General features: G+C 50.2%; 1 protein-coding gene and 1 non-coding gene across 2 annotated transcripts in view; one reads left to right on the forward strand and one right to left on the reverse strand.

Moving 5' to 3' along the window:
- Positions 1-4277: 4277 nt before the first annotated feature.
- Positions 4278-27083, reverse strand: part of ACTN2 (actinin alpha 2) — a 62544-nt gene continuing 39738 nt past the window's right edge. The window contains exons 9-21 of the mRNA XM_010979770.3: positions 26248-26340; positions 24264-24494; positions 21930-22077; positions 20350-20500; positions 17625-17733; positions 16030-16170; positions 13859-14041; positions 11471-11605; positions 10340-10519; positions 9613-9759; positions 7681-7746; positions 5941-6099; positions 4278-4507 (exon numbers count right to left, since the gene is read on the reverse strand). Coding sequence (XP_010978072.1) covers positions 4349-4507; positions 5941-6099; positions 7681-7746; positions 9613-9759; positions 10340-10519; positions 11471-11605; positions 13859-14041; positions 16030-16170; positions 17625-17733; positions 20350-20500; positions 21930-22077; positions 24264-24494; positions 26248-26340 — 1902 coding nt within the window. The 3' untranslated portion in view covers positions 4278-4348. The remainder of the gene's footprint in view (positions 4508-5940; positions 6100-7680; positions 7747-9612; positions 9760-10339; positions 10520-11470; positions 11606-13858; positions 14042-16029; positions 16171-17624; positions 17734-20349; positions 20501-21929; positions 22078-24263; positions 24495-26247; positions 26341-27083) is intronic.
- On the forward strand, positions 7057-7128 carry TRNAT-AGU (transfer RNA threonine (anticodon AGU)). The gene has a single exon. It is a non-coding gene; the product is annotated as a tRNA-Thr (tRNA).

Genomic DNA, 27083 nt, shown 5'->3' on the forward strand with positions numbered 1-27083 from the left:
TGTGTGGTACACACTCCTGACTTCAGAATGCCCCCAAAAGGCCAGCAAGTCCCATTCCTAATGCCACCTTCGCCTTTAGCAGACCAATGAATGAGACAGGAAGAGATGGAAAGTTTCAGGGTGGGTGTATGGTGCCTCGATCAAGCGCCTCTTTAGGGATTCCCCAAAATAATACTTAAAAATAACCCCTTGTTTTGAGCCCTGGAGATTTTTACAGGTCAGTGGACCTTGGTAAGATTTAGAATGGACGAGGGGTGTGCTCTTCTTTTGAAAAGTAGGAGAAGGGTGCTTACGCGAGCCAAAGTAACAGAGGAGGAAAAAAAAAAAAGTAACAGAGGAGACCCCGTGACATTAAGGAGGAAGTTAAAGATCTAGAAATGCACTAGAAGCATCCATTTCCACGAAGCACTGGGACATCTTCAGTGGACGTGCACACCTGCAGGAGGACCGTGCCTCTAAGTCATGCATTGTTTGCGTTCTTCCCCTCCCCTCTCCAGCCAGCCACTGGCCGGATTATTTCCACCTCTTCTCACTCCAGCGGGTCCTACTCAGTCATACTCAAACTCACGCCAGCGTGCAAAACTGTTCATTTGGTGCTCACTGCCTGCCATGTGCCTGGTCCTGTGCTGAAGGTTAGACAAGTCCCTGCCCTCAGTGATCTCAGCCCAGCACAAACACAGGGCCGTGTGCGAGGTGCTTAAAGCAGGAGCAAGAGCAAACCCTGGAAGTAGGGGAGAGATGACCTGTGAAGGTTGGCTTGGCTGGGAAAGCATCACAAAGGAGGACACAGACCTGGGGCATGGCAGGATTTGCCCCCACTGGAGAAGGGCTTCAGAGCCCTCTCCAGCATCTGAAACATTGGAAACAATTCGACAAAAGGATGACCTTTTAGAAACAAGCCTACTCAGGGAAGGATGGGTATGAGGTGCGTGTGGGAGTGGCGGCGGAGAGAGAGGGCTGGTCTCCCCGCCTGGCATGACTGCCGTTGGCACATCACCTCCCTGCACTTGTCTGCTTGTGCAGTTAGCAGCGAAGCAGAGTGCAGGGTCCTGAAGCACAGAAAGGTCATGTTCCGACAGCCTAGAGCAGTGGTCTCAGCTCCCACCCTGCAGTGACTGGTCAGGGAGCTAATCAAGCTGAGTGCTGGCTCCCACTCCCACCACAACTGAATATTCTGGTTTGTGTGGTCTGGGGGGGGTGGGGGGTCCAGGCACCAGCAATTTTAAACAGCATCCTGGGTTAATGTGCTGTGCATCTGGAGGTGAGTCACGGAAACAGAGCAGGTGGGGAACCAGGTCAGGGGAAGGGAGTGCTCCCGGCAGTGCTTCTCGGAGAGGCCCTTGGACTTCTAGGGCAGCACCAGGGCTCTGCCACACAGTAGGGGCGGGGGTGGGGGAGACAGAGGCAGCAGAAGGGGAGGGTCATTGTGAGCAGGGCTGCCAGCCTCGGTTTTGGGCACTGTCACCTAGGTAATTCTGCAATTACACAATTAAAAGTCCACCATAAATACATGTCATTGTTCATCGTGGGTATTCAAAGGTCTTTTTTTCTTTGACTGTTCTTGACATAGCTAATCTTTCTCCATCTCTGGGAGCTGGTCTTACAAAGACACCCTGTGACTGGTTATCTGTAAATCTGCCACCATGGCTTCCTGGAAGTTCCCAGCCACATAACTTGGACTCCCAGCCTTTCTTCTGCCCATCTGTGTACCGACGGGGAAGTCAGCAATGCCACGGAGATAATTCCAGAAAGACTTCAAGGCTAGGGATTCTCACTGACAAATCACCACCACCTCCAACTCCCAGCTTAAGAGGAAGGATGGTCTGTCTGTTGCTTAAGTACTGAATTATTAATCCAAAAGGGAAAAGAAATCCTGTCTCTTTCTCTGCTGATTCCATCTGAAATTTGAAAACGCCTCAGGCACGCAGTATATTAAGTGTTACAATGCAATATAGTCACTGCATAGGCTCCTGGGTATTTGAGAAAGTTCGTGGACATAGTTGGACGCCCCAATGCCTTCTTGGTAAATAACGCAAGAAACTGTGTGTCAACCTTGGTCAGCTTGGTAACAAGTTCCTACTTCTTAAAATACAAGTTTCTAACTTTGTATCATTTAGAGTTTTCTTTTCACTTCAGGGCTGTAGAGCACTCATCTCCAGCTTCTTATTTCACGAACACACAAGAGCCAGTAGGAACAGCGTGGGAAACAACAGCCAAGTGTAGCTTGGTGGTAAAGTGTGTGCCTTGTGTGCTTGAGGTCCTGGGTTCAATCCCTCATACCTCCGTTTTTAAAAAAACAAAAACATAAACATAAACCTCATTACCTTCTCCAATACACTCCCCCAAACGTGACAGAAATTTCAAGTGAGGAAAGTTTATGATTAAAGAAACTGGTTATTCTTTGAAATAATAAAAACAGGCATTCCTTTTCTTTTACAAATTAAGTTTAATCAGTAATTCAGCTTCAGAAATAAAAACTTCTAAAATGAGAGTATAAACATGTTTATTAAGTGTTTTTTTCAGAGCTTATTTCCTTTTTTCATTTATTAGCAAATAGTATTGATCCATTCTCTTGCCCGAATGTTGTAAAGAAACTAAAATTTTAGGTAGATGGACTACCTATGCCCATCCTGAAACCCCACAAATCCCCCTGGTGGCCTCAAAGGCAGAACAGCTTCCCGTTTTTCCCCTTAATGTTTATGGCTGGAATATAGCACCTGCTTGAAGTCAAATAAGGAGTCCGAGTTCACCTGAACACCACCCCGAAAGTGTCCGACACCGAACTCAAGGACTCGGATATTTCAGGAACTTGCAAACTACCAACTGCTTAACTAAACGAAGCAAAATTAAATGAAATTTATAAAGACTGAAAGTTCTAAATGGGCTAATGTAGTTAAAAGTATTCAGTTACCAGACAGTTATGAATGGAAAATACCACATTTCCAGCTATCGGTGGAAAGCTATAAAAATCTGAGGAGACAGGCTGTAGGTAATAGGCACGTTACTGCTTTTCTAGTAAAACTTTAATTGCTGTTTGCAATTCATTTCCTGATCATTCAGGACTCAGCTATAAAAAGAATTCCACTTTCTTCTCTACAAGCTGCCAACAAGATGGAAAAACTGGGCAGGGGTTGCGGGGTACAGCATATGGCTGCCCGAGCAGAAAAATGGGTGAACGCTGACAGCTCAGCATGCAGGCAGGTGCGCTTGGCGTCCTCTGCCGTGGGGCTTCCATGCGGACAGAGCCAGAGCTGGGACGTGCTAGGACCCACCATCCAGTCACATGGGAGTGCACCCCCAGTGCGACAGACGCATCTAGGAACTCCTGCTGCACAAACTGAATCCACCTCCAAGTATGTGAAGGTTCTGCAGTGAAAAAACTTACCTCTACTGCTGTAACCTAACTCCTCCTTACCAGACCCTGAAACTAAAGGCATAAAGGAGACCTGCCTGGGGAGCTGGACGGGGACCAGTTTCTGGTGTGTCCCCTTGTGTGAACTATTGCTACAGACATCTTCGGTCATCTCTGGAGAACCTAGCATACTGACAACCTCAGGAAAAAGCACAGAAACCTGGAATCAAGAAATAATCCTAAAACACTCATCTTGCCTAGCGATTCCATCTTTCTCTCTGGCAGTTAAACTGTCTTCCACGTTCCCTGAGGTCCCTACTTTGGAGGGTAAGTAAGGCATTGAAATCCACTCACTAGGCGACATAGTCCTAATAATGAAGAGCCGGCGGTAATCCCCACCGAACACTTTGTAAGTACTAGACGCCTTTCGGGTAGTCTGTTTCTATTCCCTGGAAGTTCCATCTCACAATATTAAATTCAGCTAACGAGGCAACAGTACCATTTACCTTCAATAGAGCTAATCTTTGGATAAGCAAGAAAGTGAAACACCGAGATCCCCGACATCCTCCCCTAGGGGTGATCATATAAGCAAATTAGATGCAAAGAATATTCTAAAAATATCAAACATTTGCTTTTTTTCCCTAGTCTTAAATCTGGACTGTTTGGGAATTTTCCTGTTTTGTGCTTTTGTTCTGTCCCTAGGCCCTCCTAATTCCATACTACTCAAGTAATCTGCTTTGTTTTATCAAAGAACCCAACAAAACCCCTGACATTTCATTGCATTTAGCTAAAAACTCAGAAATAAACCTATTTGTGAAGCACACCGTGTCATACACTGTAAAAACTTAACCCCAGCCAGATTAACACTGCTAGCAAAAACTGAACGGCAAAAAATTCTCTCTTAACTTAATGAAGCTTGTCAAAGTTTCCAAGAAACAAACCGTGACTTCAGCTTTTATTGCGTTCTGATGGGACCCATGGTTACAGAACTCAGCATCACAGGTCGCTCTCCCCGTAGAGGGCGGAGGAGAAGGCGGTGTAATCCAGGGCTCCGGGCACGCTGCCGGGGCCCGAGTAGGCGGGCATCCTCTTGATGCAGTACTGGGCCTGGTCCGGGGGCAGCTCGCGGCGCAGCTCCTCCGCCAGGATGTACGGCTGGAAGAGACACACAGGCATTCACAAAGTTGCAGAAAACGCTGGGACGTTATACTACGTGGTCTAAACACTTACACCTTGCTCACATTTGTTTAATTTTTAAAAGGGGCTAAAGGCGGGGAGTTGAATGGGGATAGTGCCAGACAACCAACAAAAGGCTGAGTTTCACTCGTGAGAGCTTCTGTGCAAGGTGGTTGGTCTTCGGGCCAGCAGGAATTTCACACACTTCAGAAAGAAATGCACAGCGGGCATGACCACCAGTATTTCCCTAACTGAGGCATGATGCAAGTGAAAATGCTCTGATCTAAACTTTGTACCAGAAAGATACAGGGATGGCCGGTTGACGTCATACGCTGATGAAAACAGGGGTATTTAACATTATCTGTGTATGTGTGTGTGTATGATACGTGCTTTTAGCAAATGCAGTCATTTTCCTATGCAGTTTATTAAAAAGCTAGAAGCGTGTTGCCACTGGAGACAGCTTCTTTCTAAAGGAAACTACAACTAACATTGAATCTTTCTTTCTTTTTAACGTCAGTTGTCCACCAGGAAGTAGGATATTTCTGGTAAAATAGACTGGCTGGTAAGAGTCAAATAAAGAACAAATATCACGTTGTAATTTATAGTAGAGTTTTGTAAGGGGTTAGATGACCTGTGGTTTATTACCTCCTACATCAGTTGGACTTTCTCCCCTCCATCTCTTCTCTATGATAAAGGATTCATTGTAAAACAAATGTAATTATTTTAAAGACACTTTATCTTGTCGGGTAAGATTTTTTAAGGTAATAAACATGGCGGTGCTGATGTTTTAACATCCCAACTTCCTTTCCCTCTCAGCTAGAACACCAGATAAAAGAATCATATCCCAAACGGAATTTGTGCATACCGAGACGTTTCTGTTGTTTTTCTAACCAGATGTGAACATTCTAAACTTGCGGGGAAACTCCTTCTTAATTTCTAGGCTACAGGTGATGAAAATCTTGTCAGTTTTTAAAATGACTGAACAGCTGTATTTAACTTTGCTAACTTTGCTCCAAGGGCTGGGCACAAAGTCGGGGTCACTGATCCTTAAGAGAGGGTTCTCAGTTTTGTAACATCTGAATCGGTGTGGTTCCTTCTTTCAGAGTTGTAACTACCAACCCAGAATGTAAAGTTGTGCTGAACCAGTAAAACACACACAAAAACCTCTGCAAAATACACACTCTGGGTTCCCTCTGTAAACGGCCCCATGAGGACCAGGCACAGATGCAGGGATGGCACGTGTGTGTTCCGTCTGTCCTAGGCCCACCACAGCTAGACTTCCATGCTTTCTGAATTCAGCGCTGCTGCAGTACCACAGGCACCAGGATCAGAATGCCCATCATTTGCGTGGCTGTGTCTTTTTTATTAGCACAGCGCCCTGCACAAGCAGAAGAGCATGCGTCCACACGGACCTTGTCGGAAGCCAGGATGCGGAAGGAGGCGATGACCTGCTCAGCGGTGTCGGTGTCGGCCGTCTCCCTGGTCATGAAGTCGATGAAGGACTGGAAGGTGACGGTGCCCTGCCCGTTGGGGTCCACCAGGGTCATGATGCGGGCGAACTCAGCTTCACCCTGGCACCAGGTTGGAAAGGAGCATCGTTTACATCAGTGGACACCCCTCCCAGCAGAGCCATTCCCCCGTTTCTACCTGCTGGAGGGCAAGTTCCTTTCTACTTAAAACTTAACATCCCCTGCATTTCCCTCCCACTTCTGGAACAGATTCCTCTTGGCGGGTGACTTAAGCTTATCGCCACCAAGTGACTTTAAACACTGCTGTAGCATCAACATAGAAGCTCCCAAATTTTGTCAGAATTCCGTCCTCTCTCTGACCCGAGTTGCCTTCAGGACTTAAAGGTAATGATGGAGGAGGAATTCAAAAGGAGTCAAGCCTGTTCTCAGAGTACAACCGATTAGGGGGCACTGCTAAAGAGAAGGCAGGTCCAAAGAGGCTCTCGTGATGCTTCTGTGAAAGTCCTGAGTGGAACTGGAGCAGCCCGTGCCCAGCAGTACATCAACAGGTAATAGGGGTGGGGGCCCGCCCACACCCTCACAGCCCGTGGGGAGATTGAAGGTATCCTTAGCTCATTTATTACTAAAAACTTTTTACCTTCTAAAATACTCGAGGAAAAATCACTTTAAAAATCAGCAGGATACTAAAAGACATTGCAGTGTACACTTTAAATGGGCAAACTGTACGCTATGTGAATTATATCTCAATTAAACTGTTTTAAAAATCTTCAGGAAAGTTTATGTTCTCTTCCTTCACTATGAAGAAAAGCTGACATGGAAACAACCTAAATGTCCCTCAATAGATGTCTGGATAAAGAAGCTGTGGTATATTTATACAATGGAATACTACTCAGCCATAAAAAAGAATGAAATAATGCCATTTGCAGCAACGTGTATGGACCTGGAGATGATCATACTAAGTGAAGTAAGTTAGACAAAGAAAGCAAATATTATATAATATATATGTGGAATCTAAAAAATAAATACAAATGAACTTATTTACAAAACAGAAACAAGGGGGAGGGTATAGCTCAGTGGTAGAGCACGTGCTTAGTATGCACGAGGTCCTGGGTTCGATCTCCAGTACCCACATTAAAAATAAATAAATAAACCTAATTACCTCCCCTCCCTGCCAAAAAAAGCCAAAACAACATAAAAACAGAAACACTCATAGAAAACAAACTTATGGTTACCAAAGGGAAAGGGGGTGGGGGTGGGGATAAATTAGGAATTTCGGATTAGCAGACACTAGCTACTATATATAAAATAGAATAACAGCAAGGTGCTACTATATAGCACAGGGAATTACATTCTTATAATAGAGTTTAATGAAAAAGAAGATATATATATGTATAACTGAATCACTATGCTATACACCAGAAATTAACACAACATTATAAATCAACTAAACTTCAAGGAAAAAAAAAATCTGACCAATAATTGAATGAAAATGAATGTTCTGGCTGAGTGAAACTGTTGTTCTGTAGTAGCAGGCACACCTTCCAAAGTGTTACCCTGGACAACAGAGGTGACCCCGTCCCAGGTGTGCTGCCTGCGTTCTGTATGGCCGGCATTGCCTACGACGTAAAGCTAAGCTCACGTGTCACGTGTCACGTGTCAGTAGAACTTGGGCCTCTGTCTTACCAGGTCATAGCCCATGGAGATCAGGCAGGCTCTGAAATCCTCATGGTCCATCAGGCCATTCTTCCTCTGCGACAGGTACAGAGCAGAGAAATGGAGAATTAGAGGCACAGTGAACAGAAGCCAGGAAGAGAAGGGACACTCGGAGCTTGGCCAAAGAGTCCGTAAAGGTCACTGCTGACTTACAGGAAGGACAGCCCCAACATGGGGACGTTCCAAAATAATTTCTCAAAAAGGAGAAAGGGGGAAAGGAGGGCGAACAGTGGTCAAAAATGAAAGGAGACCACATGTTCAAGAAAGCAGGAGGAACTACCCAGGGCCACAGAGAACAGCCTCGTCCGGGGCTGCGTGCTGCCCCCGCCGCCGCTGGAACGCACTGCAGGTGCTCTGAGAAATCCTGACGCTCTAGCGTGGCCCCATGCAGTCCTCACTGGTAAGACACCCCCAAAGATGACCACGTTGCTACAACCCAAGCTGGAAAGTTACCCCACAGCCACTCCCAGGCCAGTGGACCTGGTGGAGAGGCCGCTCCATGCAGCAAACCCAGCCTCCCACGCAAACCCAGCCTCCCACACAAATCCAGTGAGGGTCTACCTGGAGCAGCATGCAGGAGGGCCCCAGGGGACCACAGCTGTCACGGCCAGAAAAGGCCAGGTCAGGACCAACTGACCCACATTCCACTGAAACACATGCCCACGCAGAGCCCTCGGTGTGACGGCAAGTGTGTGGCGGTGCTCAAGGTTTTCCTGCAGGTTTTGGGAGGACAGCTAAGGACCAAGCATCAGCATAAACTCAAAGGTAAGAAAACGCTTTTACTATTGGCCAAGCCAGTTATTCAACGGAGACTTTCAAACTTGGCAGGTTCTGGGCTGTCCTCCCCCTTTGGACTTTTGTTGCAAAAGACCGTCTCATTATCCTAGATTCAAGTAAATGTGGTTTCTCCCTCTGAGGTGGCCCAAAAGAGTGGGAGCTGCCCCCACATGAGCCCAGACGGACGTGTGTAGGAGCTCTGATCGGCAGGAGGAAAATGACTTGAATGTCAGTGAATGAAGGCAGCTCAGTGTTGCAGCGTGTTTCTGTGCAGTAAATGGTGCTGAAACCAGGCTAACTTTCATATCCAGCTCTGTGTGGAACTCTGTACTCATGCCTCAGCTCCCGGTCCAAAGTCTGCTTTCTGAAGTCTTTTATAGGCCTGAACATGGCTGGCCTCGCCCAGAGGCATCTTAAGAACCATTTAACAAATGTTTGTAAATCGAAAATAGGGTCGCGAACAAAGTAATGGAATATACTTTTTTAGTGATCGTTAACCAGTGGACTGTGGCCTAAAGAGTCACTTTTAACTGGATAGTAAGGAACTAGGGGTCTTCTTGTGAGGAACTGCTTTTACTCAACAGTATTGAAACCAAAGTACTAGCTAATATTCTAAGAGAAGCACTTAACTTTTCATGTGCCTTTACCGTGAAAATGATCACCGTTTTGCTGGAGCATCTTCCTTAAAACATTTCATGAGTCAATTTTGTTCATTAAAAAAGAAAAGTTACTTTTATATCTCAAAAGAGTAGGTTAATTTTCATCAGGTACTTCACTAAATAGTTAATCAGGAGAGGTACACTAGAGCTTTGTGTTCAAGTATTTGGAAAAATGACCTAAACCGCGTCTTCTTAAGAACACGCCTTCACGTGGAGCCAGCCTCGCTTTGCTGCCAGCTGTGAACTGTAGGCGGTCACGATGTGATCTGGACTCGGTGTCACCCCGAGGACATCAGAGCCCAGCACACCTCACCCCGGTGGCTGTTGTCCTGTGGCATAAATCAGCCTGTTTCCCTGTAACCTTTACAGACATGAAGACTCCAATAACAGCCCGAGTATTATCTCAAATGCACGTCTGGCGTCCCCAGCGTGGCCCCTCACACAGCGGCGGGAGCGAGGCACCCACCCTGTCGAAGTGGTTGAAGGAGGCCCGGAACTCGTTCATCTGCTCCTGGGTGATGCCCTTGGCGTCTCGCGTCAGGATCTGGGTCTCCACCTCGTTGATGGTCCTGGCGATGGTGGTCAGCAGCAGCTCCCACCCCACGCGGATGTGCTGCCGGGGAGACAGGAAGTGGTCAGCTCCCGGCTCTCCCAGCACATCAGTCTCGCCCCCTCGCTTCCGCCACGGGGGAGTCGGCCCAAGGGGAGACGCGCAGGCCTTCCCTGTGCTGCCCTTCCTCTGCGTTTCCTCGTTTTGTGAGATTCTGTGATGGGAAGTTCTCAGAAGTGAAACCAGGGATCTAAGAGCGGCAACTGGCACTTTGCAGGTCAAGTGTACAGCGTGTAGTCTGTCACTAGGGACACCTTTCCATCGACCACGTGGCAGGCTGGGCCCTGGATTATACCCACGGGCTCCCAGAAAGGCCGAACTGACAGAAATGCCACAGCCCAACTCCTGGTAGCCTCTCCGCGCAGCAGAAAGCTCACTGTTGTGACTGTGACGACGACATTGAGGAGGATGGGGATGACTTACAGGGGCTCGAGACAGGTCACAGAGCCTTTTCACACACAGGGACAGGAGAGGCCTAGTGGCCCCTCACGCTGATGCTGGGAGAATGAAGCCGCAACAGACAGACGCTGGGAGGAGGGCGCCACCAGAAGCGAGGGCGGCCCCGGCCCGCCCGCAGCCGTACCTCCATGGTGTAGTTGGTGTGCTTGTTGTCGAAGACCAGGGCCTCCTGGATGAGCTGGTGGTCGCCCTCCAGCTTGTCGATGTTGCTCTTGTAGTTAATGATGTTGTGCTCGTACTGCTTCAGCTGGTTCATCTGGTCCTCCAGGGCGCCCGTGATCTGGATGGAGCTGCGGGCGATCTCCTGCGAGGCAAGGACGGGGCGTGAGCCGGCCACAGGGAGCTCCTCCCCGGCCCCCCACCTCCAGCCCCACGCCTGCCCCCGTCGGGCAGCAGCCAGAGCCGCTGGACTTCCCAGAGGATGCAGGAATCGGGGCGGGACCACAGCGTGAAACAAGCTGTGGTTCTACTCCTCCCAGAGAACCAAGCTCCACGAAAGTAAAGCCAGAGAGGTGAGAAGGGAGGCACTGGCCTTCCTCAGGGTGGGAGCCTCCCTGGGCGCTGGGTTGGGGGTGGGGGAGCTGCCTCTCCTGGAGGACAGGGGAGGCCCCGCATGCACGCAGCGGCGGGACAGATCCCAGGCTGCTCTGTGCTGCATCGCCGGTCCAAAGAAATCCCCGTATTCTTAGACGCTCCCCTCTTTAAGAAAGACGCTCACAGAGGGAAGGCGCAGCTCAGGGTTAGAGTAGGTGCTTAGTGTGCAGGAGGCCCTGGGTTCAATTAAATAAATAACCTCCATTAAATAATAATAAAATAGACTTAATTACCTACCCGCCAAAAACAAACAAACAAACAAAAGGTAACATTTTATCACCAAAAAGGAGGTTGGGGGGAAAATGTAAGTAGGCCAATAAATGCCTCTTGGCTGTGCTTGGCGATAAACTGAACCCAGAAATCAGTGACATCCGAAGATTACTCTTCCTTAACGGTTCTGAGAACGCGAAGTATTTGTGACTCTTCACACGTTTTCTGGAGAGATGGGCGGATGGTTAAAAATCCAGGTCGTGCAGAGAGAGGCTAAGCACTGAGAAGGAGCCCCCTCCCCCTTTTTAATGACAGAATGACGGACGGAAGCAAGAACAGCCTTGTCTGTCCTTAGCGCACGTGCGCCCGCGCTCGGCACTAACGTTCCTGGGCTCACGGGCTGCGGGAGGCCAGGTGGCTGCCACACACCCTCCGAAGGGCACCGACTCACCTCCATCTTGTTCTGGATCCAGGGCCCGATGGCATTGGCCTGGGCGGCGAACTGGCGCCGCAGACGCTCGTTGGTGTGCTGGCGGGCCAGCTCCTCCTGCAGCGACTGATCCCGGATGGGCACGAGCTGCTTCACCTGACAGGGTGCAAGGGCCACACGTCAGAGCCGGCTGGTCCCAGAGGGGTGCCCTGACCTGCGGTGATAGTCCCAGGGGCGGAGAGGGGAGGGGAGTGGGAGCCCCTACTGTAGGGCCTAAAGGGAGAGCACGGTCCAGCCCTGACTGTCGCCCGGTGCCACTCGCGCCTGCTGAAAGTCTGGGTGTGTCTGCACGAGGCACACTGACCACTCCCCGGCCAGGGGCTCTGGGCCTGCAGCACTGAGCCCACGGGGGCTGCGTCCATCTCTGTTTTCACCACCTCTAACGGAAAGTTAGCATTTCCTTCAATTATGAGCCTGGGCAGCAAATCCACCTGTGACTTTATCACAGTAGACGTCACAGACAGTCTCATATAACATCAGTTATCACCTGCCTCCCAAAATACCGTGTATGCTCATCACCGCTCAGAACTACTAGACATGCTGTTGGATCTTGGTTGGGGAGGGTATAGCTCAGCGGTAGAGTGCGTGCTTAGCGTGCGCAAGGTCCTGGGTTCAATCCCCAGTCCCTCCATTTAAAAAAATAATAATAAAATGTGTCAGTAAAGAAGCACATACATTACTGTATCCCACCTTTGAAAAAATATATTTTATAACTATTTTTAATATAATTTTGATTTGTAACCTTAAGTATTTTTTATGAATTTACACATCATTATCAGAAGGGATCCACAGGCTTCCCGAGACTGCCAAAGGGATCCACGACACACAGAGTTGAGAGCTTAACTGCTAGGTCCATGCATGAACTCACTCCTGTGTGACGCTGGACCACCCTATATGTATCTTCTCCATTTCATCCGTACGTACACGTGTGAATGTGACTTACATTTTCATGCCATGCCTCAGTTCTCTTTGAATCCACAGACAAAAGAGCTATTTCAGAAGTCTTGTGTGTGTCTTCTGCAAAACTGCTGCTAAAGACACTGTTATTCACTGTCCCTTTTACAAAAATCCCTCTGGCAAAGTTGCTTTGTAACTTAGTGATGGTAGAAAAGTTTATCCCACTTAAGGAACGACATTATTTCCCTTTTTTTTTTCAAGGAAACTGCTCGGCTCAACATGTTTCCCTCTGGCTGTCAGAAGACCGGAGCTAATTTTAAGCTCAAATACAATAATTAACTACTGTCTCTCTCGAGATGAACACTCTCTTTCCCATACTTGTTTTTTTCCACCTCTTTTGCATCGTTTATAACGTAACAACCGTTGCGTGTGTGTTTTTATAGCAGGTCACCTCAGATCCACATGGTGGACTTACTCCTTAAAGACTCATAGCCACCTACTGAGATGGCACGCTGCAACTGAAACCATGAAAATAAACTGAAGACTGAGACAAGAAGGCTCAAACGATCCCATTTTCACTATAATTAAGTCTGTAGACAGTTTCCCAAAATGTAAGAGGCAGCAAGTTAGCAGGAGGTGCTTTAGTTTCCCAGCTGAGCGTTGTCTAAGTGATTTTTCCACACTTAAAACTCACACACTTGGGACACGTCTAGCCCACTTTCTAAACATTCTTTAATGACGTCCTAGCAGCAGACTGATTCCACATTTCCAGTTGGGGTTTTAAAAATAGTTTGCCTTATGGGATTAGTATCATAACCTGCGCTGAGTTTGCCAACACTGGCAAGGGTTTCCTGAAGGAGAATCCTTTCTGCTTTCTTTCCTAACGAAACACAGAAGCTGCTGAACGGTATTTAAGAGAACAACCTACTTCATCTGATAAAAACAAGACAATAGGCCCCCAAACAGAGTCACTTATGCTAAGCCCCGCACCGCCAGGCTGAGACTTGACTTAATTAATTTCCACTCTCCCAGAAATGGAATCTTAAACCAGTGGGCCAGGACCTGCCTGGTGAGCACTACTGAGGACGTCTGCCCAAGAGGCCCCTACCGTCCCCGGAAGCAAAGTAACTTTGCCATAACCAGCCCAATGTTTTTTCCCCACTGTAACTTCCTTTTTCCCCTTCCTATAACTTCTGCCTATAAAAGTCTTTCATTGTGTCCTGCTCCTCAGAGCCCCTTTCTATCTGCTAGATTGGAGGCAGCCTGATTCGAGTTGCTTTTTGTTCAAGTAAACAGTTAAAATTTTTAATGTGCTTCGGTTTAGCTTCTAAACACTCCTGTCAAATTCGGGGTGAGTGGGAACCCTGGTCACGACACAGCATCAGGTGGTCTGCAGCCCTCTTGGGGCGCACCCCGGCTTCAGGAGCGCCCGCCCCACCCTCCGCCGCCCACCTTGTCCCACTTGGCCCGGAGCTCGTCCATGGTGACAGTGCTGTAGGGGTTGCTGGAGCTGATCCTGATGCTGTAGCTCTGGATCACCTTCTCCACCTCGTTCTGGATGGCCATGATGGACTGCCGCTCCCCGTCCGCCTCCGGCAGCGTGGCCTTGAACTGCTCATGCGCAGTAATCAAGCTCTAACCGGGACAGAGTGGAGAAAACCCGGCTCAGCTCGGTGTGAATTTTGCAGGCTTGCCGCTCCCTCCCACATCTGTGTAAGTGACTTTACCACTGCGGGTGTCTCTGGTGGGAAACATCCTGGATGGCTCAGAAAAGCTACTCGGTACACAAAAGTCCAGGTCCCGAAAAACGGAGAAAAGAGGGGGAGGGTGCAGCTCAGGGGTAGAGGGTGTGCTTGGCGTGCATGAGGTCCTGGGTTCAATCGCCAGTGCCTCCATTAAATAAATGAATGAATGAATGGATGAATAAACAAACCAACCAACCTAATTACCTACCCCCTCTGGGGGAGGGGAGAGAAAAAAATGTTTACAAAAAAAAATTTAAGATGATGATGACCAGTTGGTGGCTATGAATCCCAACTCCTCAACAAGTAACTGTCTTCTTTTAAAAAAAAAAAATCACATTTGCTTTCATTGTTTTGCTCAACTGACATAGAAAACAACTTAGCTGCCCTTTCTGACAACCAGGTCTACCTTTGTAGTCCAACAAAAGAACCTAACATTTGCTGCCTTGGGACCTAAAGACCACTCAGGCGTACACCCTTCCTCCTCCAAAAGAAAAGTCCAGGAAACCAGCCCCCTCCCCTAAGGCTTTATAAAACCTCCACTTAACAACCTTACGGGGTGGGGAGGGTAGAGTTCAGTGGCAACGTGTGTGCATAACATGCATAATAAGGTCCTGGGTTCGATCCCCAGTACCTCCATCAAAGATAAATAAATAAAACCTAATTACCTACCCCCCCAACTTTTTAAATAAAAAAAAAGCTAATTACCTCCCCCCCAAAAAACTTTTTTTTAATTAAAAAAAAACCCAACCCTACCCGTTGGCCTTAACCTGTAAGCCAGCAGCCCTTAAGCTCAGCTCATAAGTGCTGACCACCTTCCAGTGTGAGGCTAATGCTGCCAGCACACCTTTCCCTGAACGAACTAGTTTGTGCCTCAGGTATGGCTTCCAGTAGAGGTCTCCCTTATTCCAAAAACAAGCGATTTTAGGTTGCTAACCTGTGCTGAAGAGTGCATGCAAGGAACACCCCCACAGCCTCTCTCAGAAGGCGAAGCCAGCGCTTAGCAAGGCGCTGCCTTTCCCCTCACCCCCAGGGGCAAGCCCTCCCAGACTGCTCCTTGGCAGGAAGATGTGGGTCCAGTCCCAACCGTCAGGATTTCCTTTCTACCTGGGTTCTTTTTGACGACCTCTCTATTTCACAGAAAAAAGAAGCTAGAAGTGTTTTCTCTTCATGTTCTGCTACACATCAAATTCACCGTAAAGTGGTCTCTAAATAAACTGCCTCCTCCCTATCATGATCCCTTGGAAGTCTTATTTACAGCTTTGAGGCTCCAGAAGAAATCAAAAGCAGAACATCTGGGGCTGTGGTAGGCAGAAGGTACTGATTCGTGATTTCTTATGACCTGGCAAAACTCTATAGCTCTTAATGAATAGGAATATGCAAACACTTGCGAAGCAGTCAGCTCAGAAGCCAGGAAGCTCCTCTCTCCTTGGGAGTAACTCCGTGAGCCTGCGTGTGCACTCTGTCCATGAGTCCACACTGTTTCACCAGGAGCTTTTACACAGCCTCTCTGTTATCTGACTGATGCTAATTTAGCTGCAGCAAAGAGTCCTCTACGTGCTTTTAAGCTAAAAGTCAAAGGGTAACTTGCGCTTTCAAGCCGTATTTTTCTTAGTGGGAAAAAAATAAAGAAAAAGGAAAACAACAAAACAAAAAGAGAACTCTAAGTTTTTAAAATTACGATTGAAGGCGGGAGGGCACAGCTCAGAGGCAGAGCATGTGCTAAGTATGCATGAGGTCCTGGGTTCAATCTCCAGTACCTCCATTTAAATCAATCAATCAAACAATCAATCAACCTAATTACTTCCCTCCAAAAAAAAAATAACAGAAAGTTACAATTCATTCCCAGTAAAGTGGGAGCACGGAGTGGGGTCCAGGTACCTGGATCTCCTCGATGCTGTGCACGATGAACATGTCCTGCAGGTCCTCCATGGCCCCTTCCATCCAGTTGTTGAAAGGAGCAGCTCTCTTGGCAAACTCCAGGTGAAGCTGATCGATGGTTTCCAGCAACTTCTCAGTTCTCTGAAGATGAATTAAAATAGAAGCAAGCGTTACCGCAGATTAACTGACCATTCTCTGGAAGTGTAAGGCTGCATTCCAGAGCAGGAAACGAGCAGCCGGCATTTGCTCATCATCAGCCTGTGACTGCAAGAGACTAGCCGATGTTCCAGTGACTGGGTGAGCCCTGCAGGTCTCCAGAGTGCCTCTGAATCAGAGCTGGATTTAGTAACGTCCAGAGTCACACTCAGAATACTCTACTACAGGCTACTTTTTTGAACACTGAGAACCCACATAGTAACTTCCTTCGGCTAAAGCAGTACTTTATAAGCTGGAGGACCTGATTCCCTAATCATATCACAACGCAAAACCCAAGGTATCAGCCTCATTTTATAATCCACGGCGTGCCTTTCCCAAAAGTCACCTACCTAGAGAAGACAGAGGAACTACCGTGTAATGTTCTCAAATCCTCACTCACGATCTAACACAGAGATCCTCTGTGTCATTCTGGGCACGTGAAAGCTCGAGGCCCCGAACCACCGAGAGGGACACCATGCTTTTCTCCTACGGCAGGTGGCGGGAGGCAGGCGGGAAAGCATCGGGATCTAGGGGTCTTCAGAATTAGATTTGGTTTTTCCTCCGGCTCTAAGTATCTGAGCTCTCTGGTCTGTGCCTGGCCCTTCCTTTCTCTCGACGACGTTTTTCTTTAGGCGAATATGCTAACAGCTGGTTGGCATCCAGGAGGCAGCAGAGTGAAAAGACTCAGAACATCGCTACCTGCTTCCTCCCTTCGCATCGCCTGAGTCTTCCACGGTGAGAGACAACTAGGTTCAGCTAAAAACCAGCCACATCCTGCTGTTTATCCAAGTCTTACACCTGAATGAGGCCAAACCCAACCTGATTCTGTTCCACGTCCATTTCTCCTGACCTCGACGCGAGTCACCGTTTTCCCTTTGCACATCTCAGCCTCAGTTCCTCCCGATTTCCTGACCCAGCTGTGGCTCTATCCCCTCTCATATAAGGCCTTCTGGAAATTCACTGTGAGGACTACTTAATACAAAGTGGGTTTATACCATAATCTCATTACTCCTGGATTTCGGGGTTTTTTTTTAAATTAAAAAGTACACGTCAGTGCCATATGAATGGGGGAGTGGGTACAGCTCAGTGGTAGAGTGCGTGCTTAGCATGCACGAGGTCCTGGGTTCAATCCCCAGCACCTCCATGAAATAAATAAAGAATAAAGCTAATTACCGCTCCCCCCTCAAAAGAAAAGAAAACAACTTCCGTGTGGATAAATCACAGTGTAAAACCACCAGCTTCCCCTCCTCCTCCTGCTTTTCACGCTATCTGTGGGAGACCCCTTCACTAGACAGTCCATTTTGTGTTACACACATAAGGCCACAGAAAAACAAAGTTAGTAACATTGACTTAAAGAGCCTCCATCAGAAGGTTTCCCGCCCACCGTCTTGGAGACGCACCTCCAGGGCCTCTCTCCTCTTCTGGGTGAGGGTCCCCAGCCGGTCCCACTGGTCGCAGATTTTCTGGCAGCGATCGTTGATGTTCACGGCATCGTGATAGTCCAACTCACTGTCAGAGGGGAAAGAAAGAGTCACTTTCCCAGATGACGGGAAGAAAAGTGGACCTGCGCTCAGATTAAACAGACAATCGTTTTGAAAGATCTGACTGGGAACGAGCAGGGCATTTCGGGATTCTGTTCATCGTCACCATCGCAACGGTGATCACTGTCCTCTGATCGATCATGAGAAGGGTTAGTAAAAGTCTGTCAGGCCAAGAGACTTCTAAACACAGAGGAACGCTGTCTCCCCAACGCCTCAGATGAACTTTATTCTCCCTTCGTTTTCTTGGCCAGGCCCCTGGGAGCATTATTTTTAAGTGGTGATGTACCTGTAAGTGAAACCAGGCGTCTGACCTGGAGGACAGTCCTGGGGGCCGTGCTGAAGCCACAGTGACCAGAACATCAAGTGAGTCACGGGGGAGGCCGGTATCAGCTTGCACCCCATTGTGTCCTTGGCTCCTCTCAGAGGGCACTGGGTTGCTGGACGGGGCGCCGCGGCCAGGAGGGGCGCTGGGTCTCCCGCTAGCACCCGAGGGGCTTCTGAAGCCTGGCAGACCGGAGCCCTTCCCCTCCAGACAAAGAGGCTGTGACTTGTCTTGTGCACCCGGCTGACAGGGGACAGAATGACTTCTCACTTGGCAGTCCCTCTGCACCAGGCCTGTCTGCACATCCCGATGGGGCCTTTGGGAGTGAAGTCCTCTATGCTTACTGTTCCAGCAGATCCTCAACTAGAAGGTTAACCCAGGGGGTAAAAAGTCTGACTCATGGGCAAAGTTTAACCGCCCTTTTAGTTAAGATGAAAGCAAGACTCAGGGAGGTATAAAGACATCTTCAGGAGACTTCTCCTTCCAAAACAGTCCAAGGTGAGGCAACTTTCAAGAAGTTCCTTTCCATCCTACCCAGTCCATGTCCCTAAAGCCTGAGTTTATTTCTCTTTCGACTCCAAGGCAACAGCTGTCTATTACTCGGGCCTTCTTTTTCTCTTGAATAATGTTAACTTGTCCTTATTGAACGTTCCTGTGTCTGTTACTGAATCCAGGAGAGGCACAGGGCCGTGATCCGAGGGTCTTTTCAGGGGGTAAGAGGCTCTCCGTCACTAACCAGGTCCCGTCCAGCCTTTCAGAACAGTTTTCTACACACACACACCCCTCACTATAAGATTCTGTGATTATTATTATGACCAAAACACCAAACCAACCAAAACACACCAGCAGTTTGCACAGCCTTGAATGCAAAGTGAAAAGGCTGTGGCTCTTCAAAATGCAACTGTCATTAAAGAGCGGAAAGACTTCAGACACAGACCCAGGGACCCTCCCGCTGACCCACAACGGAGACCTCAGGGCATCTCTCCATGGTTTCTCGAGGGCGCACATCTCTCCCTCGTCCCCCTAACTCAGACACGTCACAGCTCTACACACACCCGCTTTCAAGGAGATCGGGTTTGCCTAACTGTGCATATAATTTTTTTTGTACTTCTGCACAAACACTGATTTGTTATTTCAGAAAAGGGAAAAAGGGATTAATAATAAAAGTAAGATGCATACAGGTTTAAATTCTGTATATGGTTCCTCTTTTGACTATGAGAAGAAATAAGCATTGGGGTTTCCCAGGAGTAATAATTATATAAAATTATTACTTAAATTTTATGGACAACACTTAAAACCACTCCAAGTTACCACGGGAGCTACGATGGAGCACTAAATCGCTTGAGTTCCTTTTCATCCCCTTATTTTGCTTGTGAGTAATTCGTCACGAGCAGGCAAACACCTGACACTCAAGAAGCAGAAGTGAGAAGGCCACGCGGACAGGGAAGGAACCGGGTACAGAGACCACAGAGAACTAGGAATTTATAAACTGGGCAAGGCTAAGTAAGAGCCTCTTAACAAGTTTCCTCTCGTCAAAAATGAGGAACACAGGAGTTTTAAAAGGTAACATCTCAAAATAAACATTATGGCTGGTTTTCTTCGAGTCGTTGTGTGACAGGCTCTACGCCTGTGCAGATGTGCCAGTGCTTATGATGAGGGCATAAAGGAGGAGGGCATGACAATTGGCATTTACCAAAAGGAAGCGACGGTCTTAAAAAAAAAAAAATAAGGATAAAAAGGCACAGGAACTCTGCAGGGAGGCCCCTCTCCCCAGGGGCGGCCACAGCCAGCGGCAGCACCTGGACCTGCCGGGACCGGCAACGTCCTCTTGGGCTTAAACCAGCCTGGGGTCAAGCTCATGCCAGCGCCTCCCATAAAATAAAGAGCAGGAAAGTGAAACAGCACTTTTGATGATAACGGAAGTGGGGTTGAAATGTGTCTTCAAGAGAGGGGTCTTGGTTTCGGCTTCTGGCCGGCAGCCTGGTCCCATCTCCCACCCCAGGCCTGGGTGCGGCCGCCTCTCCTGCCCTCTGGCCGATTTCTCATCGTCCCGGAAACGGAGCTGCCGTGCTGGGGCTGGGATGCTCTGGACAAGGGTCCAGCCACAACCCAAGGCCCAACGTGGAAGCAGGCCACATTCCACCCCAGGGCCCTCTGGCTGGGCTCTAAATTTAGGACTGGGGAGGACAGGGAGCCCCTCTTGCCACCCCTCCCGGAGCCCTGGCTCAGCCCCAGGGCTGCACCTCGGCCGGCCGCACGTACTTGAGCTCCTGCGCGATGGCCGCGATCTGCTCCACACGGTCCTGGTGCGCCGCCAGGTCGCTCTCGAACGCCTCGTGTTTCCGCAGCAGAGCCCGGACCTCGGTCAGGGACGCCGACTCGTAATCCTTCTGCAGCAAGATCTGCTCTTTGCCTGCAAAAGTGGTGGCGGGAGAGTGTGAGTGCCCGCTCCCCCATCAGCCTCTCCGCGCCCGCCAAGTCCCTGGGGACCTCGAAGACGCCTAAGGACCAAGAGGAGGGGAGAGGAGGATGGGTGGCAGGGGCTGCACTTCGCCTGGGGTGCCGGCTGCCCCCCTGCTGATGTGACCCCGATCCCTCTGGGTTCTGAAAGCGCATGTCTACACATACAGGGCGAAAGCAGGCTGATGAGCACATTCTAAATAAGCCTGAGAAACATGTGTCTCACCTTCCTGTGTGATGCTGTTAGTAATTACTAGCTCACAGGAATCACCTGCGATTATTAGATAAAACACGTGTACTCTGTTTGCCCGAGGAGTCACCCTTTCTCCCAATTCTCTTTGTTTGAAAGCTTTTTTTCCCTGCGGTTAAGTGCAGCCTGTGGGAGCTTTTCCCCCCTAATAATATAAGAAATTTTCCCCTCTGAACCTCCACCTATTTCCCCATAAATGTTTCTTAAATCAAGCAACTGCTGTGGTTCTCACTGGGCCCATGTTTATTCCCTGGTGATGACCCTTAAGAATTTAATTCTATAAAGCTAGAAGTGCAAAGCAAGTGCTCACGTATGTAATGATGACAACACAGCTCTTCCTTTGTGCCAGGTACCAATACAAATGCTTTATAAACGTGAACCCATTAAACCTTCATCAAAACGCTGTGAGATAGGTGTGGCTGTCGCTCCACTTTGAAGGGGACCCTGAGGCCCCGAGGGGTTAGAATGTGTCCACGGCACACAGCTGGGACGTGCCAGAGCTGGACGCCGGCCTGTCCAGCTGCACGTCTGTGCCTGTGACCCTCTTGCTGTGGGACAGCAACTATCAAGCAGCAAGAGGAACCCACAGGACGGGGGAACCTCCCTGGCCTTCCTCAAAATAGATTTCCACGTGATGAGGAGAAGGTTCTGTGCTTCTAAGCTCAGCAGACAGCAGACAGCCAAAAACGTATTACGACCATGGTAACAGGCTTGTCTGCAAGGCCTGAAAGGAGATGGAGCTCATGAAATAAAGGCGTTAAGACTACGGAAAACAGTATCTCACATCCGTCCTTCCCAAGCAGATCTTCTTTTTGTTCCTTTGGGGAGGGTAATTAAGATTTCCTTATGGATTTGTTAATGGAGGTGCTGGGGATCGAACCCAGGACCTCGTGCAGGCTAAGCACACACCCTGCCAATGAGCTGTGCCCTCCCCCAACAAGCAGATTCTCTTAAGTGGGAAATTATGTTGCTTTGTGGTGTTTAATAAATATTCTATTGGCAGAAGCTAGTGTCAGCAGATGGGGTAGTGGGTGGGTCACAGGTGCCTGGGAGGGTGCTCACCACACACCGCGGCTCTGTCCGCAGCACAGCTCGGATCTTCTGAGAGCCCCTCCGCATCTCGCCAACTCACCGTAAGCCCAGGTCTCGTGCGTGGACGCCTTCTGCCTGAACTTCTCTGCCAGGTGCTCCACACGCTCCAGCCTCCGAATCTCATTCAGCAGCCACTCCTCGTAACCCTTCTCTGCCTGTTCCAGCCTCTGCCAGGCGCCCGCGATGTCCTGAGACGGGGGAGGGCAGGGGAAGGGCACTGTCACGCTCTGGCCTCCGGGCCTGCTCTACAGATCTCCTCCAGGACGTCTGACAGCACTGCCCTTTGTGCTTTCTGGTCCTTCCCTTGCCCCCTGAGCCCCTCACCTGCCCCAAATGACCAGCCAACTGTTTGGTTCCTAAACGTCTTCATGTTCACCAGGCCCTTTGAAAACAAATAGTCATTCTCATCAGCTAACAGACACCGGATGCTCCCCTAGATGTGGACACAGGCTAACAGGGCTCTGGTGTCCTGGCTATGCGAGACGAAGCCCCAAAGTGACTCAGCTCAAAGTGACTCCTGCTCGGTGACCGGGCTCAATCACCCAGCCGGCCAGCGGTCAGCTGCCTCCTGGGCATCACGCAGGTGCCAGGCACAGCGAGAGGTTTTATACACGAGTGGACCACGCCTGGCAAGTTCCCCGCCCATGTGGCTTCCACGACTGCTGGGGGAGAAAGATGACAAACAAGGAACTGAACCACCAGTGTGAGTACTGCTTCCGACAGCGATGCCTGCGGAGGAGACACAAACCAGGGTTCAGTGATGCTGACAGCCCAGGGGGAACGGTTCCTTCAGGCAGGTGACCAGGAGACCCTCTGAGGAGGTGGCATCTGAGCCGAGACCTCGGGGACAGAAGCAGCCAGGGATGTGATGAAGCAGGGGGACAGGCCTGTGGAGGGGCAGGACCGCAGGGGGCAGTGCCGCTGCACCGTGGGTGAGGGGCAGAGCGGCCGGGGTGTGGTCCCCAGGGTGGGGGTGGGGTCAGAGCGTATCTGATCCTGGATAGCAAACCTGGATCTTCTTCTAAGTCTTCTGGGAAGTCGCTGGAGGGTTTTAAGGAGAAGGGGGACACACTGATTTGTTTTCAAAAGATGATGGCAGCTGGTGTAAGAGAATGAATTTGGGGGAGAAAGAACCAGAAGAGTGAGGACGAGGACTGCTGCAGGGCTGGAGGAGAGAACAGTGGCTGAGCACAGGCGAGGGCAGAGGTGGAGGGAAGGGTTCACACTTAAAATGTAATCTGGATGTGGAGCCAGTGGGACTGGCTGAGGACCTGGACAGGAAGGGAGGATCGGCAGTGACACCTGGGCTTGGGGCTTTGGTAATTAGGGGGTGGCGATGCTGTTTACTAAGCCCGAGGCCAGTGCGGGAAGACACTTGGATTTGTGAGGTCTGATGTGCTTTGGAGACATTCACGCGGGTGTGTGAACCCAGCACGGAGGAGAAATCAGAGCTTGAGATGTAAAATGTGGGAGATGCTGGTGGTACAGCTGGTGATTAAAGCCACAGGCTGGGCGGGATCACCTGCAGATGTGGAGCCAGAGAGGCGGGTCAGCACCAGCCCAGGAACCAGCCACCGCAGCCGGGGCAGGGGCGGCAAAGCTCTGAGCAGCGACTGGAAGGACTCGTGAGTCAGGCGGGAGGAACACAGCTGAGTCCAAAAGTGGAAGGGGTTTCAGAAAGGAGGCAATGGTTACAGCTGCAGAGGACATGAAGATCGAAGTGGCCACTGGGCCGTCCGCTCGGACGCCGTTGACTCTGACCACACCAGTCAGCGCGGGCGGGGGCGGCAGCCGGAGTACGGCAGGCTGAGGGCTGAAAGGGGTCAAGGAACGAGAAGGAACTGAGCACCAGCACCATGAAGAAGTCTCCCTAGACACTCTCCTGCAGAGGGAAGTGGGAGAGAGGGCAGCTGCTGCTCCAGGGAGACGCGGAGCCACAGAAGGGTTTAATTTTCGTCTGGCAGATTCCAGAGCGCTTCCTGAGTGGCTGTGAAGGATTCAGCAGAGCAGGAGAAACTGATGGTGCCAAGAGGGAGATGGAGGCAGGACTAAGCCTGGAGAAGGTGAGACGGGGACAGAGGGCACGTCATCTGGTGCCCATCTAGAGGCTGGTCTAGCTGGCAGGGGAGGGCACGGCCAGGCAGGGAGGTGGGAGGCGGGGAGGAGCCCAGGGACCACTTGTCGCCAGCGTCTGCGAGAGGTCTGCCCTGGGCGGGGGACCCCAGCAGCAGCAGGGAGGAGTCAAGAACTGCAGGAGGGCAGGGAGGAGAACGTCCAGCATGGAGCGGCCGCAGGGCCAAAACTACATCCAGGAACTGAAGAGAGCGGCCAATGCCCCCGTCTCAGCGGCCCGTCGGGGAGGGCCTTGACTCACCGACACCATCTTGCCCTCGGAGGGCATGAAGGCCGGCCGGTTGCTGATCCGCAGCTTGGTCTGCAGGGTGTTGAAGTTGATCTCCAGCTGGCACTTCTCCTGCACCTTGGGCGGCTTGTGCTTCCGACGGTAATCCCGGAAGTCCTCCAGCTTCTTCTGCATGGCCTGCATGGTCTTCTCAGGGGTCCGGTTCTCCAGCCAGGGGATCGTGCGCCGAATCCATTCCAGGAGCTGCTCACAAGACACATACACACGCAAAGGGCTGAAAACACCAGCAACCTCCCCACCATTAGAAAACAGAGGCAACTAACAGTTTGTAACAGGGGGACCGAATGTTCCTAAAATCACAGACGTGTGACTGAAACAGCCCCGACAGAAAGGAGCAGAGAGGCCCCTCCAGGCACTGCGGCTCCAACAGAAATCCCAGCGTCCACCCAGGGCCCCTCGCCATCACCCCAGGACACCATGCACTGGCCGAGGACTCAGAGTCAGCACGAGTCATGTTTTACAAAAAATGGGACATTTACAGGGAACTCAGGGACCAGACATTAGCAGACACATGCTGGATGGAGCTTTCAAATGAAAAAACAAAAACCCAAACCTGACATGGTGGAAATGTGGTGTTAAAAAAAATTGGGAAAAAATTGGGTTTAATTTAAAGGGCGTTTCTATTTTAAATAAGCTCAAATCTAGTGAGTGCCTCTACTTACTAGACCAGAGTATTGTTAAATCTGGGACAGACTCAAGGCCAAAGTGTATTTTAACTGAATAGCTAGCATGATGAAAGCCGCATGATGAAAGGGACAACGGCAGGGGGGAGGGTGTAGCTCAGTGGTAGAGCGCGTGCTTAGCGTGCACGAGGTCCTGGGTTCAGTCCCCAGGACCGCCATTAAAAAAAAAGTGAAAATGGGAGTGACGTCTGAGGACGCAGTAACCGCCTTCTGAATTACTGCCAAGGTCTGACAAGTGCCCTGCACAGTCTTAGGGTGTGAGGAGGATAAATGAGGACCAAGTAAGAAAAGGAAGGCTGCAATTACTGAGGACCGACTGTCCTCGGTCCTGGGCATCCTTCAACCCTGAAGTCGGTCACTGGCATTAAACAAACAATGCTGCCAAACAAAATCTCCCCACAGCAGCAGCAAATATAAACATTATCTTTAGATTGGACTAATATCCACCATGTCTTGGGAAATTTATGCCAAGTGCCCTGATGCTGTGCCCAGCACAGGCCAAAGGTCAGCTAAATTAAGTCAGAGGATGCCTTGGTCTCTGGCTTTGTCACTGTGACGAATCTCAGCCCAGAGAGGAGGTGGCCTGGACGCCACTCAGCCCACACCCAGCATGGGGAGCACGGGCGGTGCAGTGGCAGGGACGAGACGGCTTCTATTTGTGTTCGTGGGAGAACAAAAGGAAGAGCCACGTGGAAGTGCTCGTCGGCCCAAGAATCTGGCTGAAACGCTGCAGAAAGGCATCCTGGAGACTGACACTCAGCTATCTGGGACGGAGGGCTCTGTCTTCCCTGTAGGTCCCCCTAGATATTTACAGACACACGCAGGGCGGAGCCACGTCTCAGTACAGTCCAGACAAGCTCCTTTGACGCTGGGTCACGGCGTGGAGCCGGGATTCTGAATGTGGGGTGAACCCTGTGTGATGTCAGTAGCCAGTGAAGCAGGAAAAAACAAACAAGGAATGCGATGTCCTCTAGGGGAGCCCGACCCTGGAGGTGCAGAGCTGAGAATGGAATCACGTCCCACTTCTTAAAACACGCAGACTACCTCTGTGCCTCGCCGTGGGCGGAGAGACCACGGGGACTACCTTTGTGCCAACAGTCATGGTCCCCTGAGTTCTAAGTGCACTTTCCTACTTTTGTTCCATCTGAGATGACGAATGTAAAGGTAAAAAAACACACTGACATCCGTGGGCACGCTCTGGGCCTCGCCCCCGGGGTGGGGATGGACAGGACTGGGGGACCCATTTCCTTTACCTCACTTGCTAGCCTCTCATATTCTTCCATCAGCCTCTCATTCTCTTGATTGACAGCAAGAACCTTACATATCCTGTTAGCTGCTGTCTCGGCCTGTAAAACACAATAGGTAAACAGGACGGCTCTGTCGCGGGGACGGGCAGACACACGGCGGGCGCGGCGGGGCGATGCGGGGACGGCGGGCTGGACGGGGTGCGGATTCCAGGTTCGGGCGGACAAGACGAGCGCATGGCGGGGGCACACGATGGGTCAGCTCACACCTCGGGCACAGTTTTCACACAGACTCACACGGCAGGCTGAGTCTACTGCAGGGATAACGGGAGACAGCGTTAGTCAACAACGCACACGTCATGAAACATCGAGCAGGTTAGTAGCAGGAATCTGGGGGTCGAGGAAGCAAAATCTCCGGTCCCTGAACAACCAACCTGAGCTCTCCTGACCCCAGGACATCGGGGAGAGAGCTCTGAACAGCTTTAGCCTTGGGACATCAAAGCCAAAAGGGCTGGGTCCCGAAGGTATCCATAACCGCACTGAGCTCACGGAAGGACCCTCTCCTGAAATGGAGACGCAGGGCGTGCTCGGTGGGGTCCTTCCACGGAGTAGAACTCACTTAAAACTTTTTTAACCCATGCGAGTCATTGCTGTGGTATCAATAATCATCTATCATCATGTTGTGGAGGGGGCTTTGGGCCGGGAGCAGCGCAGCGCAGCCAGTGCCTTAAACCACGACCACAAGGCCAACCAAGAGAGGGGCAACTTGCCCGTCCAGCCTGCAGCCTGGCCCAGAGCCTCGCCTCGGAAGCCCTAAGACCAGCTGATTTCCGGTTATCACCACC

This window comes from Camelus dromedarius, chromosome 8, assembly GCF_036321535.1.
Source record: "Camelus dromedarius isolate mCamDro1 chromosome 8, mCamDro1.pat, whole genome shotgun sequence".
Classification (NCBI taxonomy): domain Eukaryota; kingdom Metazoa; phylum Chordata; class Mammalia; order Artiodactyla; family Camelidae; genus Camelus; species Camelus dromedarius.